This window comes from Ovis canadensis, chromosome 23 (genome assembly GCF_042477335.2).
Source record: "Ovis canadensis isolate MfBH-ARS-UI-01 breed Bighorn chromosome 23, ARS-UI_OviCan_v2, whole genome shotgun sequence".
In the NCBI taxonomy this organism is placed as follows: Eukaryota; Metazoa; Chordata; class Mammalia; order Artiodactyla; family Bovidae; genus Ovis; species Ovis canadensis.
In genome coordinates, this window is record NC_091267.1 from 45889859 (window position 1) to 45909511 (window position 19653).

At 40.4% G+C, this 19653-nt stretch overlaps 1 protein-coding gene across 1 annotated transcript in view; it reads right to left on the minus strand.

The window, feature by feature from the left end:
• IMPACT (impact RWD domain protein) overlaps window positions 1–12117 on the minus strand; it is a 28620-nt gene extending 16503 nt beyond the window's left edge. The window contains exons 1-5 of the mRNA XM_069569264.1: window positions 11727–12117; window positions 10511–10639; window positions 9137–9189; window positions 7994–8056; window positions 1053–1138 (exon numbers count right to left, since the gene is read on the minus strand). Coding sequence (XP_069425365.1) covers window positions 1053–1138; window positions 7994–8056; window positions 9137–9189; window positions 10511–10639; window positions 11727–11762 — 367 coding nt within the window. The 5' untranslated portion in view covers window positions 11763–12117. The remainder of the gene's footprint in view (window positions 1–1052; window positions 1139–7993; window positions 8057–9136; window positions 9190–10510; window positions 10640–11726) is intronic.
• Window positions 12118–19653: the final 7536 nt, after the last annotated feature.

A 19653-nucleotide genomic window follows, 5' to 3' on the forward strand; every position in this document is an offset into this window, starting at 1 on the left:
ACTCTTCTCAGACACCCTGAAATGCCACAAAATCAGAACATGAATCATAAAAAGTCAAAGAAAACACTTCAAAAAATACTGTCCCATGATCAGAATATCTTCAGACCATTTATCCCTCTGATTTTAATGGAAGCAGTAAAAATACTTGCTTCTATAGAAAAACTGCAAAATGCTCCAAAAATATATATATTTCTATCAACTTTAAATGTTTACTGATTTTGCTACGGGAATCCTCAATAATTGGTTTCCTGTAAATAACCTTCTAAAACTTAGTCAATAGACTATTGAATTGTTGTTCTTTAATTCTTCTTCTCCCCAAACTAAAAACAATTCTATCAGTGATAACAATAAAACTCTATTTGGAAATAAAATCATGCTTAGTAATTTTCCTTTCTAAAAGGCTTTTGTAGTACCTGGAGCAAAGACTAGCAAAGTAAACAGAAAACATAAGAAACTTCTATGCTGTTATATACTTATGATTCAATGAAAGAATAATAATAAAGCAAAATATTAATTCTCAAATGTTCTGAAATTAGATAGTGGTGATGGCTGCACAACTTTGGAATCTACTAAAAACCACTGAATATACATTTTAAAAGGTTAATGATCATAGTATATGAATTCTATCTCAATTTAAAAATCAAATTTCAAAGTCACTTTTTATACCCTAAATATCAGTCAATGTGTTTTCCAAAGTTCTTTTTCTATAAACATTACACTCATTTGAAGCTAATGTCTAACATATCAATAATGCATGAAGAATGTTACATGGTTGATATTGCCATAGAAAGCAAAGGCTTTTGAGCAAAGTTCTTTAACCATAAAATTCTATCTCTGTAAGAGCTTACAATAATCTGAAACCAAAGAGGCTGCACCTTATTGAAAGGAATAACCATATTTACACGAGTAAAGAACTTTTCAGAGAATATATTTTATTATATAAAACCATATAACAAGATATAGATCTTTATTAAAAGTTTCAGTGAGAATATATACATGAGAATTTAATTACTGTAAATTAAAAGAGCAATGATAACGTTTTTCAAACCTACCTGGTTCTGTCATCTGAGATTTTTGTATTAGGACATCTCTTATTTTCTCCACCCACAGGTAAAGAATACTTTCACCAATATTCTGGCTAAACAAAATTCAGGGGAAAAATTGTTATTAAAAAAATTATTTCTCAAATTCAAGATAATATAGATATATTTATAATCTAAGAAATTAAATTATATCTAGCCATGTGTTTTCTTTTTTTTTTTTCTGCCTTGCTGCACAGCTTGTGGGATCTTAGTTCCCCAACCAGGGACTGAACCCAGGCCCTTGTAGTGATAGCTCCAAATCTTCACCACTGAACCACCAGGGAATTCCCTAGCCATGCCTTTTAAAAAGAAATTATAAAAACATGAGATTTACTAACATTTGTAGATGAGTATTTAATACATCAATATTAAAAATCCCAATGGCTTCCAAATTAACATTGCTTACTTAAAATAAGTAGAAGAGCTACAACCAAAGAGGGGAAAGAGAATTTCTGAACTTGAAAGGAATTAAGATAGATATAAACATGATTTTGTTTCTGTCAGTGAATATAATTGCAGTACTGATGCCCAGTCATTGCTTGCTTTCCTAAACTTTTTGAACAATTTCAAACCACTTATTTTGTATACTTATTTCAACAATTAAGAATACAAAGCATTTTAGAAACTCCCCAAGAAAGCCAATTTACAAGACTAATGCAATGCAAAGCTTTAGATTCTTATTTTGTTTTCCACATAATATTCTATTGCCCAAATTCATTTCGGTTCCAAAGAGCTGTCTGGCTGCATCAGATTATTGAATCCATCTCAAAGGCTCACTGAGAAAAAGAAGTCATAGTTCATTTCCACAGAGTTATGTTAAATGATGGCAACAGCAATAAAATAAAGGCCCAAGTGTCTGTTTTTTAGGGAATGATACTAATTTTAGATGTGTTAATATGTGTGTTTAAGGAACTCACCGAACTACTTCATAACACCTTACCCCTTCCTCTAACAGTTGCTCTTGAAACCATTATCTCTCTTTATCACCACTCATCAGCACCCAAAGGAAGCTTTCAAAACAAGCATACAGAAGAAAACAACACTGTTTTCAAATAATTCTGTACCCTCAAACACTCCCATCCCACCTATAATCCCTGAGCACTAAAACGACCCTCTGTGCTCTTTGACAACCTGTCTTATTTAGAGAGGGCAAAAGTCAACTGGAAAAGTTTTAAAAATTAAGAACGTTGGTTGAGTTTCTTTTAAACAATTCCTACTCCCTTCCTCTCTCCTCCATAAAAGATTCAGAGGTATAGAGACAGAGAAAGGTAAAATGTATTGAATATATACTAAGCCCAAAGTACATTATATATTGATATACCAACACATTTAATGCTCATAATTTGCTAACAGAGTAGGCTTTATTTTCCCATTGTACAGATGAGAAAGCAGGCCTGGAGAGATCAATTAACTTGCCTAAGACAGTCTTGTAAGCAGTAAGAAGTCCAGAGCGAGAATGGGAATGCAGACTTACTCCAGAGCTCAGGTCGCCCACATCACTTTGCTCTCCTAGCAAGCAGCTGTGCCCTTAGGCAAGTAAGACACTTGAACTGCCTCAGTTTCCCCACCTACAAAACAGATTTACAGCATCTTGTCTTACTTTACAAAAGCAGTCTCTTCAAGTGGACCTGTCTTAATTCACTCAACAGATCTGCAAGGGCCTCGCCTACACACCAGGCACTATGTGCAACCCTGAGGGTACAGCAGTGAATGAGAAACCTGGGTCCTTGGTCTCAGTGCTTGCAATTACTGTTCTTAAAAACATATGCTTTTATATGTAATTCTCTCCATCTCCTAACCCCATTCTATTGAATTCATCACATCATCATCATCCCCAAAAGCAGGAGCACTAATATCTAGTGTTTATTGAACACCTACCATATGTAAGGTGTAGAAAATGCTTGGTTACTTCATTTAATCTTTACAGCCCCCTTTGAGACGGAAAAATCATCCCTCTGTGAATATATACTCATATTCAGATTTGTTATTTTTGTTAGGGGACTTTTGGGGGAAGGGGCAATGGAAAATGCCTTGGAAGAATTTCTGCAGTTAATAACTAATTTTTCTAATAATAATAAGACATTAAACCTTAACTCTAAATTTCCTCTCCTCTAACCCATGGCTTCCTGAAGAAAAATATTCCAGAGCACTCCATCTAACATCATTTATTAACTACTTCCTTTGTCCCTACTATTTAACTAGATTTACTGAAATCTAGCTTAAGGAAGTGGTAGTAGATGTGAAAGGTTTCCTGAAGAAAATGAAAATTCTTTCCCTTGGACCTCCAAATTCTATCACTGATGGTGGTTTGGGTGATGTCATTGTTCCTGCTTTTTTGTGTTTTCTCTCACAACAGTAGTTTGTAAACCCACCCCCCTTTTTTTAAAGAAGAGTTGATTACTTATATCTTTTAACTGCAGACTAGGATTTGGTGGTTTTCAAACTTTTGCCTTCACTGTAATGAAATCTCTCACGGAACCAAAAACAAATTAAAATAGACAAAAGCTGGAGCCCTCCCTCCTGTGCCCTTCTTTTCCCGCACCCCAGTGGTCCTGGAGGAAGTTTGCTGAATTCTAAAAATCTGTGCAAAATCAGAATATTCATTATACGGTGAGATGCTAAGCTTTTAATTTATGAAATTATTGCGATATAGTAGCTGAATATAAAAAGTCTAGAACAAATTTTTTTCAAATTGAATAAAAGATCAACTTGGATTAAAAACTGCTATTTTAGTTGAGACATAACTGTGATTAACTATACTTAAATAACTATAATCCAATTCAGAATGATCAAAACAAAGTCAAGTTACTTGTGACTCTCATTTGACCTGTGGCTCTAATTTTAATTCTCCAGTATGTATATTTGTTATTTAAGGGTAAAGATATACACTAAAATGTACTACAAAGCTGGGTAACCTCAGACAAATCATTCAATCTGAGTTTCCATCATCTCATTTAAAAATGACAAAACTTGATGAGACGACTCTTCTGACAAGAACAAAAATGAGAGCTGCTATTATAAAGTGCTAAAATATATCACATGGATTATGTCACTTAATCCTCACAATGATATTATTTTATTATCCTCATTTTACAGATGAGAAAGAGGTCGCATTATTTCAAAAACTGACCCCAGAAGCCTGCCCAAGACACCCTTAACATCAGCTTGATTAAACTTCAGACAGGCAGAGCTTCCTGACTCTAGGCCCTGACCTCTCTGTTCTTAGAGCATTTTCTTTAGAAAACTTGTCATTATAAATTCTTCTTTTGCTCCTTTGAGATTATGGGTATCTTTTTAGAAGCTATGTCAGCTTTAGAACCAAGGAGTGTCTTTCTCAAGGACCTGGGAGCCATTCTTCTGAAATGCAGTCATCAAGGAAGAGAATGCCCTGTTGCCCAGTCTCTGTTGGAAGGAGCATCTAACTACTGATGAGCCACGATCTGCACACACAGATGGCCTGACCACGAGAAATACTTGCAAACTCAGAAAGTAACTGAATGTGCTGGACACTCTCTGATCAACCTTCCCCAGCATTCCCCCCTGCTTTTCTACAGGTTAGCACAGCTTATCCCAGCCCTCAGAAACCGTGCTGCCTTTTGTTTCAGCCAGCTGAGTTCAGAGCGAGTTCTGCCTCTCTCCCCTGTTACAATAGTCTTGAAGAGAGTATTCCTCGCCTGCTTAACTTGGGTTGGTGCACTTTCTGCTTTGACAAGGCTCATTCTCTAGGTTCCAACTCTAAGACTTCATGTGATACATCACACTGTGAAGAGCTGTGGGAAATTAATCATTTTCTTGGATTTAAAAGTAAATATTGTTGAAATGATCTATCATAAATTCAAATTTTAAAAAAGCTTAATCTTTTTCATTTTTCTCTTAATACCAAGTGGTATTAATGTTTGAAATATTTTTAAAATCCATCATTTACCTTTGTTTTATAAAAATCATTATTTTCATATATTCAAACTATCCATGTTTAAAATGCAAAATGTTTAAACAAAAATAAGGTATGATAAGCAAATAACTCTACATCTACCCAATCACCAAATCCTAGTTTATGTTCTTAAGTATTCCTCTAACTGACCATTCTTCTCCCCTACATTCTTGTTGCCTCAATGAAGATCTCCCCTGTCTCCCTCCTAGTTACTGACTGCTGCTCTGACGGAGTCCCTTCCTTCAGACTCTTCACTGCCCACCCTCCACACTGCCATCACTCCCCTGCCTAAAATGCCTGGAGCCTAAAGATAATGTCCACTCTCCTTACCCCAGGTAACAGGTTCTTCTTACACCTATATCAATTCCTATCCCCAGCATATCAGACTGTTTGTTGAACTCTGCAGTTCCTTCTATCTGAAAATCTCTCCCTTTCTGAGTATCTGCCAAGCACCACACCCAAAGGTCGCCTTCACAATGGAACCCTCCTTTGCAACCTCACCACATTTCCAGAGACCTCTAAAAGGAACAGCACTTGGTCCAAACCTCTCAGCAATTATGTCACTATAGTGTATTGGTACACATCTATCTTAATTTTTAAATTCCAAACTCCTAACAGAGTGCTAGCATATAGAAAATACTTATAAAATTTACTGGACAAGACTGTTAGCTTTCAGATTTCTTCCCTCCTTGGCATAAAAGAAAACATAGTTCACCTTCTTATCCAGGCAAAAAAATTTTTCAGCAGTCAAAATGATTCTAAATAAATATGAAAATCTTGATAATGTTATAATATTTAGAACATAATGAAACTATAAACATTAAGAACTATATTTATATATTTTAAATGTTTACTTTTCAATGACCAATAGCATTTCACTTGTTGCCCCTTGCTGGGATTTTATGGAAAAATACCATTAAAAGTTGTCACACAAAACTTTTAAAAACACAATCTGCGTTTCTACCTAGACCACATGTGTGAAAAGAATACTATTGGACCAGGGTTATTTTCAAGTGCCTTTAATAAACAAGATGGGACAAACAATATCCTATCTTCAGAACAAACTGCTTTGTTATTTCTGATCCTTCCTAATTCTCTAATAGCTCAAGAGAACCAGCTAAGGAGATCGGCAAGTTGTGCCCTATAGGAGGGTATCTCTTAATAAAGGGGGCACTTTGGGGTAGAAAAAAGGCAGATGGGAAGCCATTTCAGAGTGCATGACACTGTGCAAAATAGAAAAATCTCACTGATGAATATGACTAACAGGACGGAAGGCAAGTGTGGGAAGATTTTCCAAGAAGAGGAAGTGTTCAACACCATCAAAAGTTAGAGGCCAAATAAGATAAGAACTGAAAAATGAACATAAGATGTAAAATTACGACATCCTTGGTGAGCAAATCTGCACGTTATTTATCTTATTCTACCTTAGGGGCTACATTGGTAAATAGGCATAAATAGAAGATTACAGAAAGAAGTTTGTTGGGGGCACAAAAGTTGGAATGGCCAGTAAGATCATGGACAGAAAACATTTCATTGAGAAAACATGTAATATCTATATTCTGAGGACTATGGAATCACTAAATGGGAGCATCTCCCATTGATATCTCCAGTTCTAGGTTACTTCTTGAGTCAAATGTAAACCTAGGGACTCAAGGAAGACCACACTTCCTCTTGGTAAGAACCAACAGAATCAATTCCATGAAGACTCAGTATTTTTAAATTTACTATTCTGTGAGGGAAGGAACCCTGGTATAGACACAAAGTGGGTTTTCTCACTGTGCCAGATGGGGAGGCCACCTAGAACGTGTAAGACAATCCTTATCAGTTCCTGGATTACAGTAAAGCTGATATTTCAGAACATTATTTGTTGTACTAAATTAATATATCCTAATACAATTCACCCGAATCACAGAAACATCTTCTCGGGACTATTGCACCAGCCTCCTAATTGATATCCCAAATGTAGTTGCTCCTTTCCAGTCAGTTCTCCACCCAGACACAGAACGGGCTTTTCAAAATGAAAATCTCACCACAACATCAAAGTACTTTTCGGCTCTTCTAAGCTTCCCATAGGTCTCAGGACAAAGACAGACACTCCACATGGCCTACAGAACTCTCCATAACTTCCCCTGCTCACCTCGCCAGGTTCCTTTCCCACCATGCTCCCTTTTCCCCCCAACACCCCCTCCTTATACCACCATTATTTTGTGTCTTCATATGTTCCAAACTCCTTGACACAGGGCCTCTGCACATGCTGCGGCCTTTCACTGGAGTTCTTTTCATTTAAGTAACTCAGCTCTTAAGTCAAACAAGCCATCCCTCACCTCCTACTAGGTCAGGTCTTATTTCAAACTCAGTACTACACATTAATATCCTTCTTTCACAGAACTTATCACAGCTGCAGTTTGACATCCATTTTTACAGAGTTATCAGTAATATCTCCCCTACCAGCAAATTCTAAATGCTATGAAAACTGGGACCATTTCTGTTTTTACTAATTATATATATCCAGGATCTAGTATAATACCTGCTATGTAGTATCTGCTGAATGAATGAGTGAAAAATACAGTATACTATCAATAGACTCTCAGTCCTATGGCCTAATACAAGAACATTACCATTAACAGTACATGGTAGTTTAAAGAGTAATTATGCTTAGGATTCTGCTGTTACCAGTTTCATTCAACATAGCCTATGAAAATATCAAAATAAGAACAGTGTCTCTGAATTTACTTTCACAGCTAGCTAAGTGTTTTTATAGCTATTAGTTCTAAATGATACTTTTATTTTTGTTTCTAAACAGAATTTATATCAAATGTATATATAAAACTATATAATCTTTCAAGGATTCTTTAACTGTACTCTTTTTGTTAATGGAAAAACAGATTAACGTAAAGTTTACAAAAGGGCCTAATATATCACAGTTCCAATAGCATTGTTTGGAGTCACTAATAGCATTGTTTTATCATCCATTACTTACATGTATATTTCCTCAAGGCTATTAGATAAATCTGCCCGTTCTTGCCCTTTAAGCCAAGGAGCACTAAGATTAAATAAAACAAAATAAAGATGATTACTCAAAGACTGTGTTTATATCACAAAGAAAAAATACTGATTAATCACAAACTGATTTTAAGTTTTAAAACTTTTCTACTTTGATCAAAATATTATTTTATGTTGTAAAATCGCAACAGTTCCAAAATGCTTTCATTTGCATTAACTCATTTAGTCCTCTCAGGAAACCATGATGACACCAACAAATTATTCAATTAAAATTAGTTTAAAAAATTGAGGAGTGCATATCATAAAAGCTGCCTAAGTTTACCTAAGTGGCAGATATGTTCCAGAATCTATATTTCCAAATTCACAGTATTTGCCACACAACCAGAGTTCCCAATTTTTTCTAACTGATGTCCCAAAAAACAACTCTAACAAGTAAGTCAATTGCCACATGACTATAAATCAACATTTTCTGAAAAGAGCACTTATGTTTACAAGCTTTCTATAATCCTATCTTTCATTCTCAATGAATAAAAATGAAAAATTACAGAACCATGAGTGACAGCAAACTTTACTGCTGTGGTTTTAAAACACTCAGGGAAACAGGTTAGGAATGACTCTACAGACCAAGGTTTCTAGATTACTAGACTGTCTAACGAGGAAGATTCCCTTCCCCATCTCTAACGACATTCTGGAGCTATTTTATCCCCTATGAATCCCTTGATTCTTTTATACTAAGTGGCAAACGTCAGTGTGTTTTTACATAATTTAATTTTTATTTTTTTTAATTTTTATTTTTTTTTAATTTATTTTTTAATATGTCTTTATTTGGCTGAGCCAGGTCTTAGTTGCAGCATGTGGGATCTAGTTCCCTGACCAGGAACCGAACCCTGGTATTAGGAGCACGGAGTCTTAGCCACTGGACCACCAGGGAAGTCCCCATAATTTAATTTTTAAATGTAAATACTCCACATTAAGTCCAACGTGTTTTTACTTTCTATATACATTTTGACATTTTCTATATACATATTGACTACAGTCTATATAAACACAAGGTACAGTACAAACAATCTTTGCAAAGTAAAACTCTTTATAAAAATATAAATGTAGAAATATAGCTTACTTCAGTTGATAAATAGGTGGAGCTGTACCTGGGTATTCATTTGGTAGCATCACCTGCAAAGCAGTTTAAAAACAAACCTGCTTATACTTTATCGTGGTTCAAAAACAACAACATTCATAAAGCCAGTCACCAGACAGATTTCTAACTTGCCAAACTAAGACACAAAACCATTGTTTTATCAAATTTCAAAAGCGAATTCCCTCCTCACATTTATGCTTCCACCTTAAATAGTTGCTAGTTGCTCAGTCGTGTCCAACTCTTTGCGACCCCATGGACTGTGGCTCACCAGGCTCCTCTGTCCATGGAATTCTCCAGGCAAGAATACTGGAGTGGGTTGCCATTCCCTTCTCTAGGGTAAATATGTTGTGAGTGAGTGAGTGAGTGAGTGAAGTCACTCGGTCGTGTCCGACTCTTTGGGACCCCATAGACTGTAGCCTAGCAGGCTCCTCCATCGATGGGATTTTCCAGGCAAGAATACTGGAGTGGGTTGCCATTTCCTTCTCCAGAGGATTTTCCTGACCCAGGGACTGAACCCGGGTCTCCCGCATTGTAGGTGACGCTTTACCGTCTGAGCCACCAGGGAAGCCCTAAATATGTTGTTAAGATGATACCAATTTTTTAAGGAGATTATTTGCCAAAGTATAAAAGCAATTAAAATTAGAAAAAGTAGGGTGGACAAAGACAAAAGGGAAACTGAAATAGAGTCATTATACCCCAACCCCGGATGACGAGGGTGGCATTGTAACATGTTCCAGATATTTTTATTAAAAAAAAAAAAATCCTACCAAATACTATTAAATAGCTAACACTTATTAGAAAACCATGCATATTTCTTTTGAAATCAGTATTACTATAAAAATGAATACTGATTAAAAACTCAATTTGGCATCTTTTATGTTGGAAGTACAGACAGGCACCAAAGAATAAGCATTAAACACAAAGCTGTTAAGTTTCATGTATGTATCCTAACCACAACTGATTCCCAATTAACAAAGAAATGAGTTATCTATTCTATGAACCATCTAAATTACTAATCTATTCTTTCTCAGAAAACGTTAGCCATCTTCCCAGGTTTACACCCTCTTCTATTAAATGGAGAAGATAATGAAAGGAAGTGAAACTGGAGTCTGCCAAAGGTACATGAAGAACACTTAAAGAACTGGCATAGGAAAGACGGGTATTATCAATGCAAGCATTACTGGAGAATGATCTAACTACCCATACATTTAGATCATCAATCGTTAACAAAAGTCAGCAACAAAATGACAAATCAGAGCAAGTCACACAAGAATAATTAGAAGAATACAACAGTAGTCAATGATACAAAATCAATACTGTAACTGGAAAACGGCTGTAGATGAAGAAGAAAAATACCTGTAAGCAAAGTGTCCACTTGGGGTCATCTATATCGTCGCTAATTCGAATACAAAATATTTTGGCGCAGTCATCAATGACACACCATTCCTCGCCATATATAGCAGCCATTGCTTCAATTTCCTCATTCTGAAAGAGATTGATGAGGGGAAAAAGTTAAAAAATTTTTGACTACCCTAAAAAACTTGAGTCTTCCTTACTGCTTTATAAGGTATTTGCATTTAACATAACCATCTTGGGTGAAGGAGCCCTAAAGGAACGACACCAAACGTTCTCAGCAGTGGGTCGAAATGTCCTACTCCCTGGGTACCAGACTCTATAGCAATGACTGACGCCAGCCTTGCTCCTACGTCCCTATGCCTTTGACCACTACTGAGCCAAAACATATATGCACTCCTATATTCTGTATGAGACTCGCAAGTGAAAGGATAAACGTATCTTCTCCGCTCCACCTTCTCTTTTTAACAGGTAACCCCTCCCACCCGCCCCCAACCCCTGGCCCACTGCTACCTATTACGTTTGCCCTTATATTACTACTGCCTATCTCCTGCTTGTTTTGAATTTGGCCACGAGGCTGGGTGATTGTTGGGGTTTTTGGTAATCAAATCCTCGAAACGTTTCAGAAATAACCTTTGGTTTCAGGTTAAAAATAAAACGGGATCTAAAGGAAAAAATGGGGAGCAACGTACACTTCCAACTTTGTATGATTTCATTTTGTCCTTAGGGCCCTTTAGGAAAAGCTTCAATAGCGCCCACGTGAGCCACGCGCTGGGGGTAAGCTCAAGCCCAAGAGCATTAGATCCACGGGTCCTCAGGGGACTCCAGGGTCCGTGTTATAACTGCCCCTTTTGCAAACGCAGAAACTGGGGTCTTAAGTGGCCACTACAAGATCACCCGGCAGAGACAGGCTGGGGAGCAGAACCCTGGTTTCTGCCTCCAGCCCGGCGCTGCTGAGTCGCGTGCTGATGGTTGACGATGGCACCGTCCAAGGCAGGCCCCGTGCGCCGACGCCCGGGAGCCGCCAGCGCGATAGATGGGCTGAGATCAAGCGCCGGGAAAATGGGATACGGCTGAGGGAATGGCGCAGCCTCAGCCCCTGGTGGTGCGGGCAAAACCGGGGGTGGCCCCGGGCAGAAGCCCCCTCGGCCGAGGAGGCCCGGGGCGGCAAGACGAGGCCGAGCCGAGCCTGGAGGTCGGCGCCCCGCTGGGGCCTCACCTGCCTCTGGTCGCTGCCTGCGTCCCCCTCAGCCATGTGGCCCCGGGAGCTGCCGGGCGGCCACCGCCTGCCCAGGTCCGGAGTGCGGGGGCGGGGCGCTGCGGCAGTGAGCGGAGCGCGGGCGGCAGCTAGACCCGACCCGGAACCGCAACCCCGCCACGCCGCGCGGCTCGCCTTTGCTTCCGGGTTGCGGGCCAGGTTGGGCAGGGGGCTGCCGGCGCTAGGGCCTCGTCGCGCCAGCCTCTCCCCACCTCTTCCGCCGGGCCTCTGGACGCAGTCCCTCCCAAGCAGCGGCAGGAGTCCGCTTGGAATTTGCTCCTGAAACACTCCGGGGCTGGGGGCTTCTGCTCGCCCACGGCGCCGTCGGTGCTATCGAACTCACCCGTAGACTGGGGAGTCGGGTTCACCGCAGCGTCCCAGGACAGGACTCACCGCAGTCCACAGTCCCAAGACTCATCTTTGCATTTTAAGCAGGGTGGTTTGGTTTTGTTTTACGTGTTTTAAGATGTTTTGTGATTTGAGCAAGGGTAAGATTAATTTCCCCAAAACTATAGAGCAGGAGAGGGCAGAAGGCAATTTTGAAAACCTGCTGAAAAACTTAGAACTCGCTGTTGTCTTGTGATAATTTTCTTGGGTGTCCTAGGACTATTTTTCCGGGAGAGCTTTCGCTCAAGACTCTAGGTTTTACCAGTCAACATAAAAGTCCTTGTCTCACTGTCCAAACATTTGGATCTGTTTGTGTCGTTTCTCCTCTGTCCCCAACCCATGCATTCCAGTATATTGGTTGTGGCTAACATCTGTCACTTTACATGAGACACCTTAATCAAGTCCTTTAATGTCTTATTCGAAACACAGTTCATCCCCTTTTGCTTCACTTTCTTCACGCGCACACACACAAACTCAAAATATTGCACCTTTCCTCTCGTCTTCCCTAATCACGGGCGTGTTTTATTCCCCGCTTTGAAACACTTATCTGAATCAGGAGAATTACACGAAGAATTCCACCCGAATTAACTTTGAAGGGATCTTATTATAAGTCTTGTGGATTTATTAATTCAACAGACATTTATTAGGTTCTTACTGTGCTAAGCTTTGGAAATGCAGATTTAGATGTTGTGCACTGCCTTTAAGAAGCTAAAATGAGGGAGAACAAAAGTAAATTAGTATTTAAATGGGTGGGAATTACCATCTGGCTCAGATGGTAAAGCATCTGCCTACAATGCAGGAGGCCCGGGTTCAATCCCTGGGTCGGGAAGATCTGGAGAAGGAAATGGCAACCCACTCCAGTATTCTTGCCTGGAAAATCCCATGGACGGAGGAGCCTGGTAGGTTATAGTCCACGGGGTCGCAAAGAGTCGGACAGGACTGAGCAACTTCACTTAGTAGCACAAGGCGGAGAAGGCAATGGCACCCCACTCCAGTGTTCTTGCCTGGAGAATCCCAGGGACGGTGGAGCCTGGTGGGCTGCTGTCTATGGGGTCGCACAGAATCAGACACGACTGAAGTGACTTAGCAGCAGCAGCAGTAGTGCAAGGAAGGGCCTCTACTGAATGCCTTCGCTGTTCTCTTGAAATGATCACATTGTTAATCGGTTATGAGTTAACAGAAATTTTAAGATTTTTTTTTTTTAAAGGAAGGGCCATCTATTCGAATTTTATTGGGTTTCTCCTTCCAGAAGATGCTTGAAGAGAGTTACAGAAGAAGAGGTAGAGATTAGCTCATTGAAAAAGGAAGGAAATTGTTTTCGATGGAGAAAAAAATATTAGCAGAAAAATTGTGGCCCGTTTAGGGAACGTCATGCATTTCATTGCCTCTGACATCACAGCTGTCAACCTCTTTTGTCATATGACTTGCATAATCCCTTTATGATTGTCTCCATAAATCTGCACATGTGCACTCATTTTGGTTCCAAGAGAAGGCTTGAAGGACAGCCCTCTTTCGTGTCAGCCACACCCCCTTCCTCCAATTATTTGGTTTGGATAGTATGTTTTCCTTCATCTTCAGTAAAAGTAGTTTTAAACTCCTCCTTCCAATCAAGTAGGGCCCCAAAGTTCATGTGTGACCAGTCCATCACAGTATTTTTCTTCTTGGTGAGGATTTGCCTGAAAGTTACCTGAGGTTTGGGCTTCCCAGGTGGCGCTAGTGGCAAAGAACCTACCTGCCAATGCAGGAGACATAGATGATCCTTGGATCAGGAAGATCCCCTGGAAGAGGACAAGGAACCCACTCCAGTATTCTTGCCTGGAGAATCCCATGGATAGAGGAAACTGGCAGGCTGTCATCCATAGGATGACAAAGAGTTGGACACGACTGAAGCAATGTAGCGTGCACACACGCACTGTGAGTTTTGGCCACTGTGCATTTCCAGGTTGCCTGAAGATTTCTGCAGTTACCATCCTAATACTACCTAGACGACTGCCTATTCTTAAACAGCTGTTTTTCTTCCTTCACTCTGAACTCTACTGATCTCTTCTTAACATCTTACAACTTGTTGCAAAAAATAGTAACTGTCACCCTTAAAAAAGAAAAAAAAAAAAAGCCATAGAATCCTTTCTTCAGTGAAAGCTTATGTAAAACAGATTAGGTTGTTCTGCCTGAAATAGTGGTGTTGGGCCTGAAGTCCCAGCTACCTAGCAACCTCCCTCCCAGTGGACCTGCAAAGACATTCAACCGGGATTTTAAAAGTATTGCATTAAAATATAATAGAAAACAATGCGCAGCACAACTTAACCTTCTAAACAAGGCATAGTATTAGTATATCTAGTTTCTCATACATAGCACCTCTTTTCTTGCCACAGATATCAACCCAGTCTATTTTACCTTCTGGAGACTGCACCCATGATTTTCTATTGATTCCTACTTCTTTATAGCTAGAGTCTTTAAATCTTCTTTTGAGCTCAGATTCTAAATTGAAGTTACTCTTTCTGCCAAAGTACACAAAAATATTTATACCACCACTTTATGAAATGATTCATTTTTAAGGCATTAACTACTTTATGCAATATCCCATCACACTACAAATGTTCCTTTCTGGGTCTACACACAGAGGAAGTTAAAGTATGTCCTTATGAATACTAACATGATTTGAACAGCTTATTATAACTATTCCCACCTAAAAATGCATTTTAAGGGGCAGGAGACTAAGGATGTTGCAAATTGAGATTGTGGCTGTGTCTATTTCATATTGCAAAGAGGACCTCTGTAAGCTTTTTTTTTTTTACACTTCACATCATTCCCTGCAAACAACCCTGAATAAGGTTCTAAACTCAGATATTCAAAGAGCACTTTGGAAAAAGAAGAGGGAAACAATTACTGAAGTAATAAGTGTGGCAGACAACCTAGATTTGCAGAAAGCAAGATTTTATAGGCAATTTAGTTGAAAAGGCTTTACTTAATAGGAACTTTGAGCAGTTAAGCAGTTGCTGAGAATGGACAGCAAATAACAGATTTGGAAAGATGCAAGGTCTCTACACCAGATTCTGCTGATTTCCCTGTCCATTTACCTAAATGGCTGGTTACTGAACATCTTCAAACTCAGTATGTTCAAAACAACTCAGTATCTTTCTCCCTAATCCTACTCCTCTGCTTATCTTCCCCATTTCCATATTGGCAACCCCTGATCCCTGCATCATACTTCCCTCACGGCTCAGCCAGTAAGGAGTCTGGCTGCAGTGCCGGAGACCCAGGTTCAATCCCTGGGTTGGGAAGATCCCCTGGAGAAGGAAATGGCAACCTGCTCCAATATTCTTGCCTGGAAAATCCCATGGACAGAGGAGCCTGGTGGGCTACAGTTCATGGCGTCATTAAGAGTTGGACACAACTGAGCATCAATAATTTGCCAAGCCTGAAACCTGGGAGGAATACTGTACAATTTTCACTGTCTTCATACACAGACAAGTTCTAATGATTCTGATTCCTTAATATCACTTACCTTCCTTATATTCTCCTAGTTTTTCTGATTCCATCTGGACCCTCTTTAAGTTACCCACCTCACATCTGCCAGAGGAATACTTCAAAATGCACATGTCTGATGTGTCTTTCCTCCCTGGAAATCCTTTATTTGCTCCCCATAGCTTTCATGGTAATACTCAAATACCCTAACACACAAGATGTGTTCCTGGCTACCTCTCTGATTTTATTTCCTGCTATTTTACCCAGACCAGCCTCAACTATTTTACTGAAGCTTTCTTTGATGAAAAAATTCTATGGATTTAGCAGGGGGCAGGGGGGAATGTGAAAACTGATATTTTACACCATAGAAACTGTGTGGGCTGTGAAGACATACAAAATGGAAATGTTACTCTGTCAGTCATGTCCAGCTCTTTGAGACCCACGGACTGTAGCCCATCCCTGGAACTCTCTAGGCAAGAATACTGGAGTGGTTGCCATTTCCTCCTCCAGGGGATTTTCCTGACCCAGGGATAGAACCCGGGTCTCCTGTAATACAGGCAGATTCTTTATAATCTGAGCCACCAGGGAAGATGTACAAAGAGACCAGTGAATGGAGTGAAGGAAGAGGATGCATCTGTTTAACAATAGATGGACAGCTTCGTGGTATTAGGATGATAACTGCAGAAGTCTTCAAGTGATGGGGAGGCATGTGGCCAGATCCCTCAGAACTTGCACATAGAGGAGAAATATGATTGCCTGTACCAGAATTTCTATGTAGAGTGGACTTCAGAACCCAATATGATTGGAAGGAGGTGCTTAGAAATTTTTGCTTAAGATTAAGAAACACCTTGGACTGCAAGGAGATCCAACCAGTCCATCCTAAAGGAGACCAGTCCTGGGTGTTCATTGGAAGGACTGATGCTGAGGCTGTAACTCCAATTCTGTGGCTACCTGATGCAAAGAGTTGACTCACTGCAAAAGATCCTAATGCTGGGAGGGTTTGGGGGCAGGAGGAGAACGGGATGACAGAGAATGAAATGGCTGGATGGCATCACTGACTCAATGCACATGAGTTTGGGTGAACTCCAGGAGTGGGTGATGGACAGGGAGGCCTGGCGTGCTGCGATTCATGGGGCCGCAAAGAGTCAGACACGACTGAGCGGCTGAACTGAACTGAAGAAACATAAACTGTCCAAACTAAATACATGGAGGGAGAAGGAGTCATACTCAGACCATAAAGGACCAAAGTTCTCTCTTGGTACCAAAATGAGTGCATATAGGTAGAGAGATGTGGAAATGATCATTAACAGGTTATATAAGCAATGCGACAAAAGGGGTTGACAGCTGTGATAACAGGAAGAGGAATGAGTTATTTGAGTGGGAAAAAAACCTAAGCTGGAATTATATACATCTGACTGTAACTGAGATGACTGTCACATCAGGGAATGGCCTGTGAACGTGAGGAAAGAGGCCTGTGAACAGTTCTCCATAAACCTATTTCAACCTACATTGATGGTTTGAATAGGGGTCTTCTAAATATTCTCTAGGACCTTGCTACTTAAGGTGAGGTCTGTGGACCAACAGCATCATGTTATCTAAGAGCTTGGTAGAAGTATGGAAACTCAGGCCTCCATGCCAGACCCATTGGGTCTGCGTTTTAGTAAGATTCCTGAGTGGTTCTCATGCAAATTAAATTTTGAGAATCTTGTGTGATGGCCATGGGAAAGCACTTCTCAGATCTTGGAGGACAGGGAGGGTAATTGACTGAGGGCCCCACTATGCTCTGAGATCTGTTACTGTGTTTGCACTGTGAGACTGTACTTCCCGTGGGCTGCCTTCAGCCAGGCACACAGCAGTGACCCAGACCGACCCATTCCTGAGGGATAAGACACTCCTGTAATGGGAGGCTTGGGCTTCTGGGCTCCCAAAGGTCTTGCTGAACTTTCCTTAGGTTTACTGCTTCAAAGTCACTGCCAGCAATGACTGCAGCCATGAAATTAAAAGACACTTGCTGCTTGGAAGAAAAGCGATGACAAACCTAGACAGCATATTAAAAAGCAGACATCACTTTGCTGACGAAGTTTCATATAGTCAAAGCTATGGTTTTTCCAGTAGCCGTGTATGGATGTGAGAGTGGACCGTAAAGAAGACTGAGTGCTTCTTTTGAACTGTGGTGCTGGAGAAGACTCTTGAGAGTCCCTTGGACAACAAGGATATCAAACCAGTCAATCCTAAAGGAAATCAACCCTGAACGTTCACTGAATATTCATTGATGCTCCAATACTTTGGCTACCTGATGTGAAAAACTGACTCATTGGAAAAGACCCTGATGTTGGGAAAGATTAAGGACAAGAGAAAACGGGGGCAACAGAGGATGAGGTGGTTGGATAGCATCACCTACTCAATGGACATGAGTTTGAGCAAACTCCGGGAGATAGTGAAGGACACGGAAGCCTGGCATGCTGCAGTCCACGGGGTTGCAAAGTCAGACACAACTGAGCAACTGAACAACAACTGCTACACAGCCTTCCTCTGTCCCTTCTTTCTGTCTCTCCACTCAAGGTCAGATTTGCATCAGTTTGATGGCTCTCAGAGCCTCTTCAGGCTCTTTCCTATTTTTCCTCACAGGCATTTCCTCCAGCAAGTTTCTTGCACATTTAAGCTCAGGTTGGCATCTGTTTCTTCAAGACCCAGCACGGGCTGCTCTAAGATACACTGTAACACGGGTGAATTCTGCCTACATAGTACTGACTTGAAGTCATACATGTTCCTGAAATATTTTTCTGAGGGAAATATGTCCTTAAAATATTTAAGAAGCAAAACACAAACACCTTGGCACATTATTAATGAGTCTTTCCTCGATTCCTGTGCTTATTGTATGCTCCCAGCTAATGAAAGCTAATGTGGCAGATGCAGGCCAGTGAATGCTGAGGCTGTAGGTTCTCTTTGTCCCATTTGTGCTCTGGCCAACCGTTTGACCAATTATGCCCAAGAAATGTGACAGAGGCACAAAGGAGGATTCACATGATGCATATTAAAATATAAGTTTTAAGGAGAAGCTCTCAAAAAAAAAAAAAAAGTCAAGGAAACAGAGCCAAGATTAACAAGCAACTGGGGAAGGAAGGAAATCCTTGAATATTTTAATATCACCATAAATAACACAGCAGCCTAAGAAGGTTAGCTGGCAATTGTACAAACAGTAGCAAGAAAGAATAATAATTTTAGGCACTTCCTGACTTCAGGAGATTTGAAGAGAATGGAAGGGTGACACCTAATGTATACTACTAGAGCTCATATCGGAGAAGGCAATGGCACCCCACTCCAGTACTCTTGCCTGGAAAATCCCATGGATGGAGAAGCCTGGTAGGCTGCAGTCCATGAGGTCGCTGAGGGTTGGACACAACTGAGCAACTTCACTTTGACTTTTCACTTTCGTGCATTGGAGAAGGAAATGGCAACCCACTCCAGTGTTCTTGCCTGGAGAATCCCAGGGACGGGGGAGCCTGGTGGGCTGCCGTCTATGGGGTCGCACAGAGTCAGACATGACTGAAGTGACTTAGCAAGAGCTCATATACCATGAAACCATAGGGTAAGGACCCTGATAGCACTGGTCTGATCAGCAACCCCATTTCAGAAATAGGCACCCCTATCTCCAAACAAAGTGTGCGGCCACTTCAGTGACCTCAGGGGCAGGGGATGGTTTCTCAGTAACAGTGTGTCCAAAGGTGTATTCCATAGAAATTTATTCCTCAGAGAGGAAGGTCATAAACTGAGGTGTTCCGTGGTCAGTCGAGTTTATCATCTCTGTGCTAAACACACCTCATCTGATAATTTTGTGTTAAAACTCTTAACGCCCTTAATATTTTAACATACGATATAAATCTCCAAGAGAGGATGGTAGTACGCAGCTTTTCTGAAAGAATTTAACTAAGGAATCCCCACCTCTCTGCACCCCCTAAAATCTTAGAGCAGTAGAATTACTAGAACGCTTTTAGATAATCACTATCCCCACTTAGCATCATTATACCTTATGTTC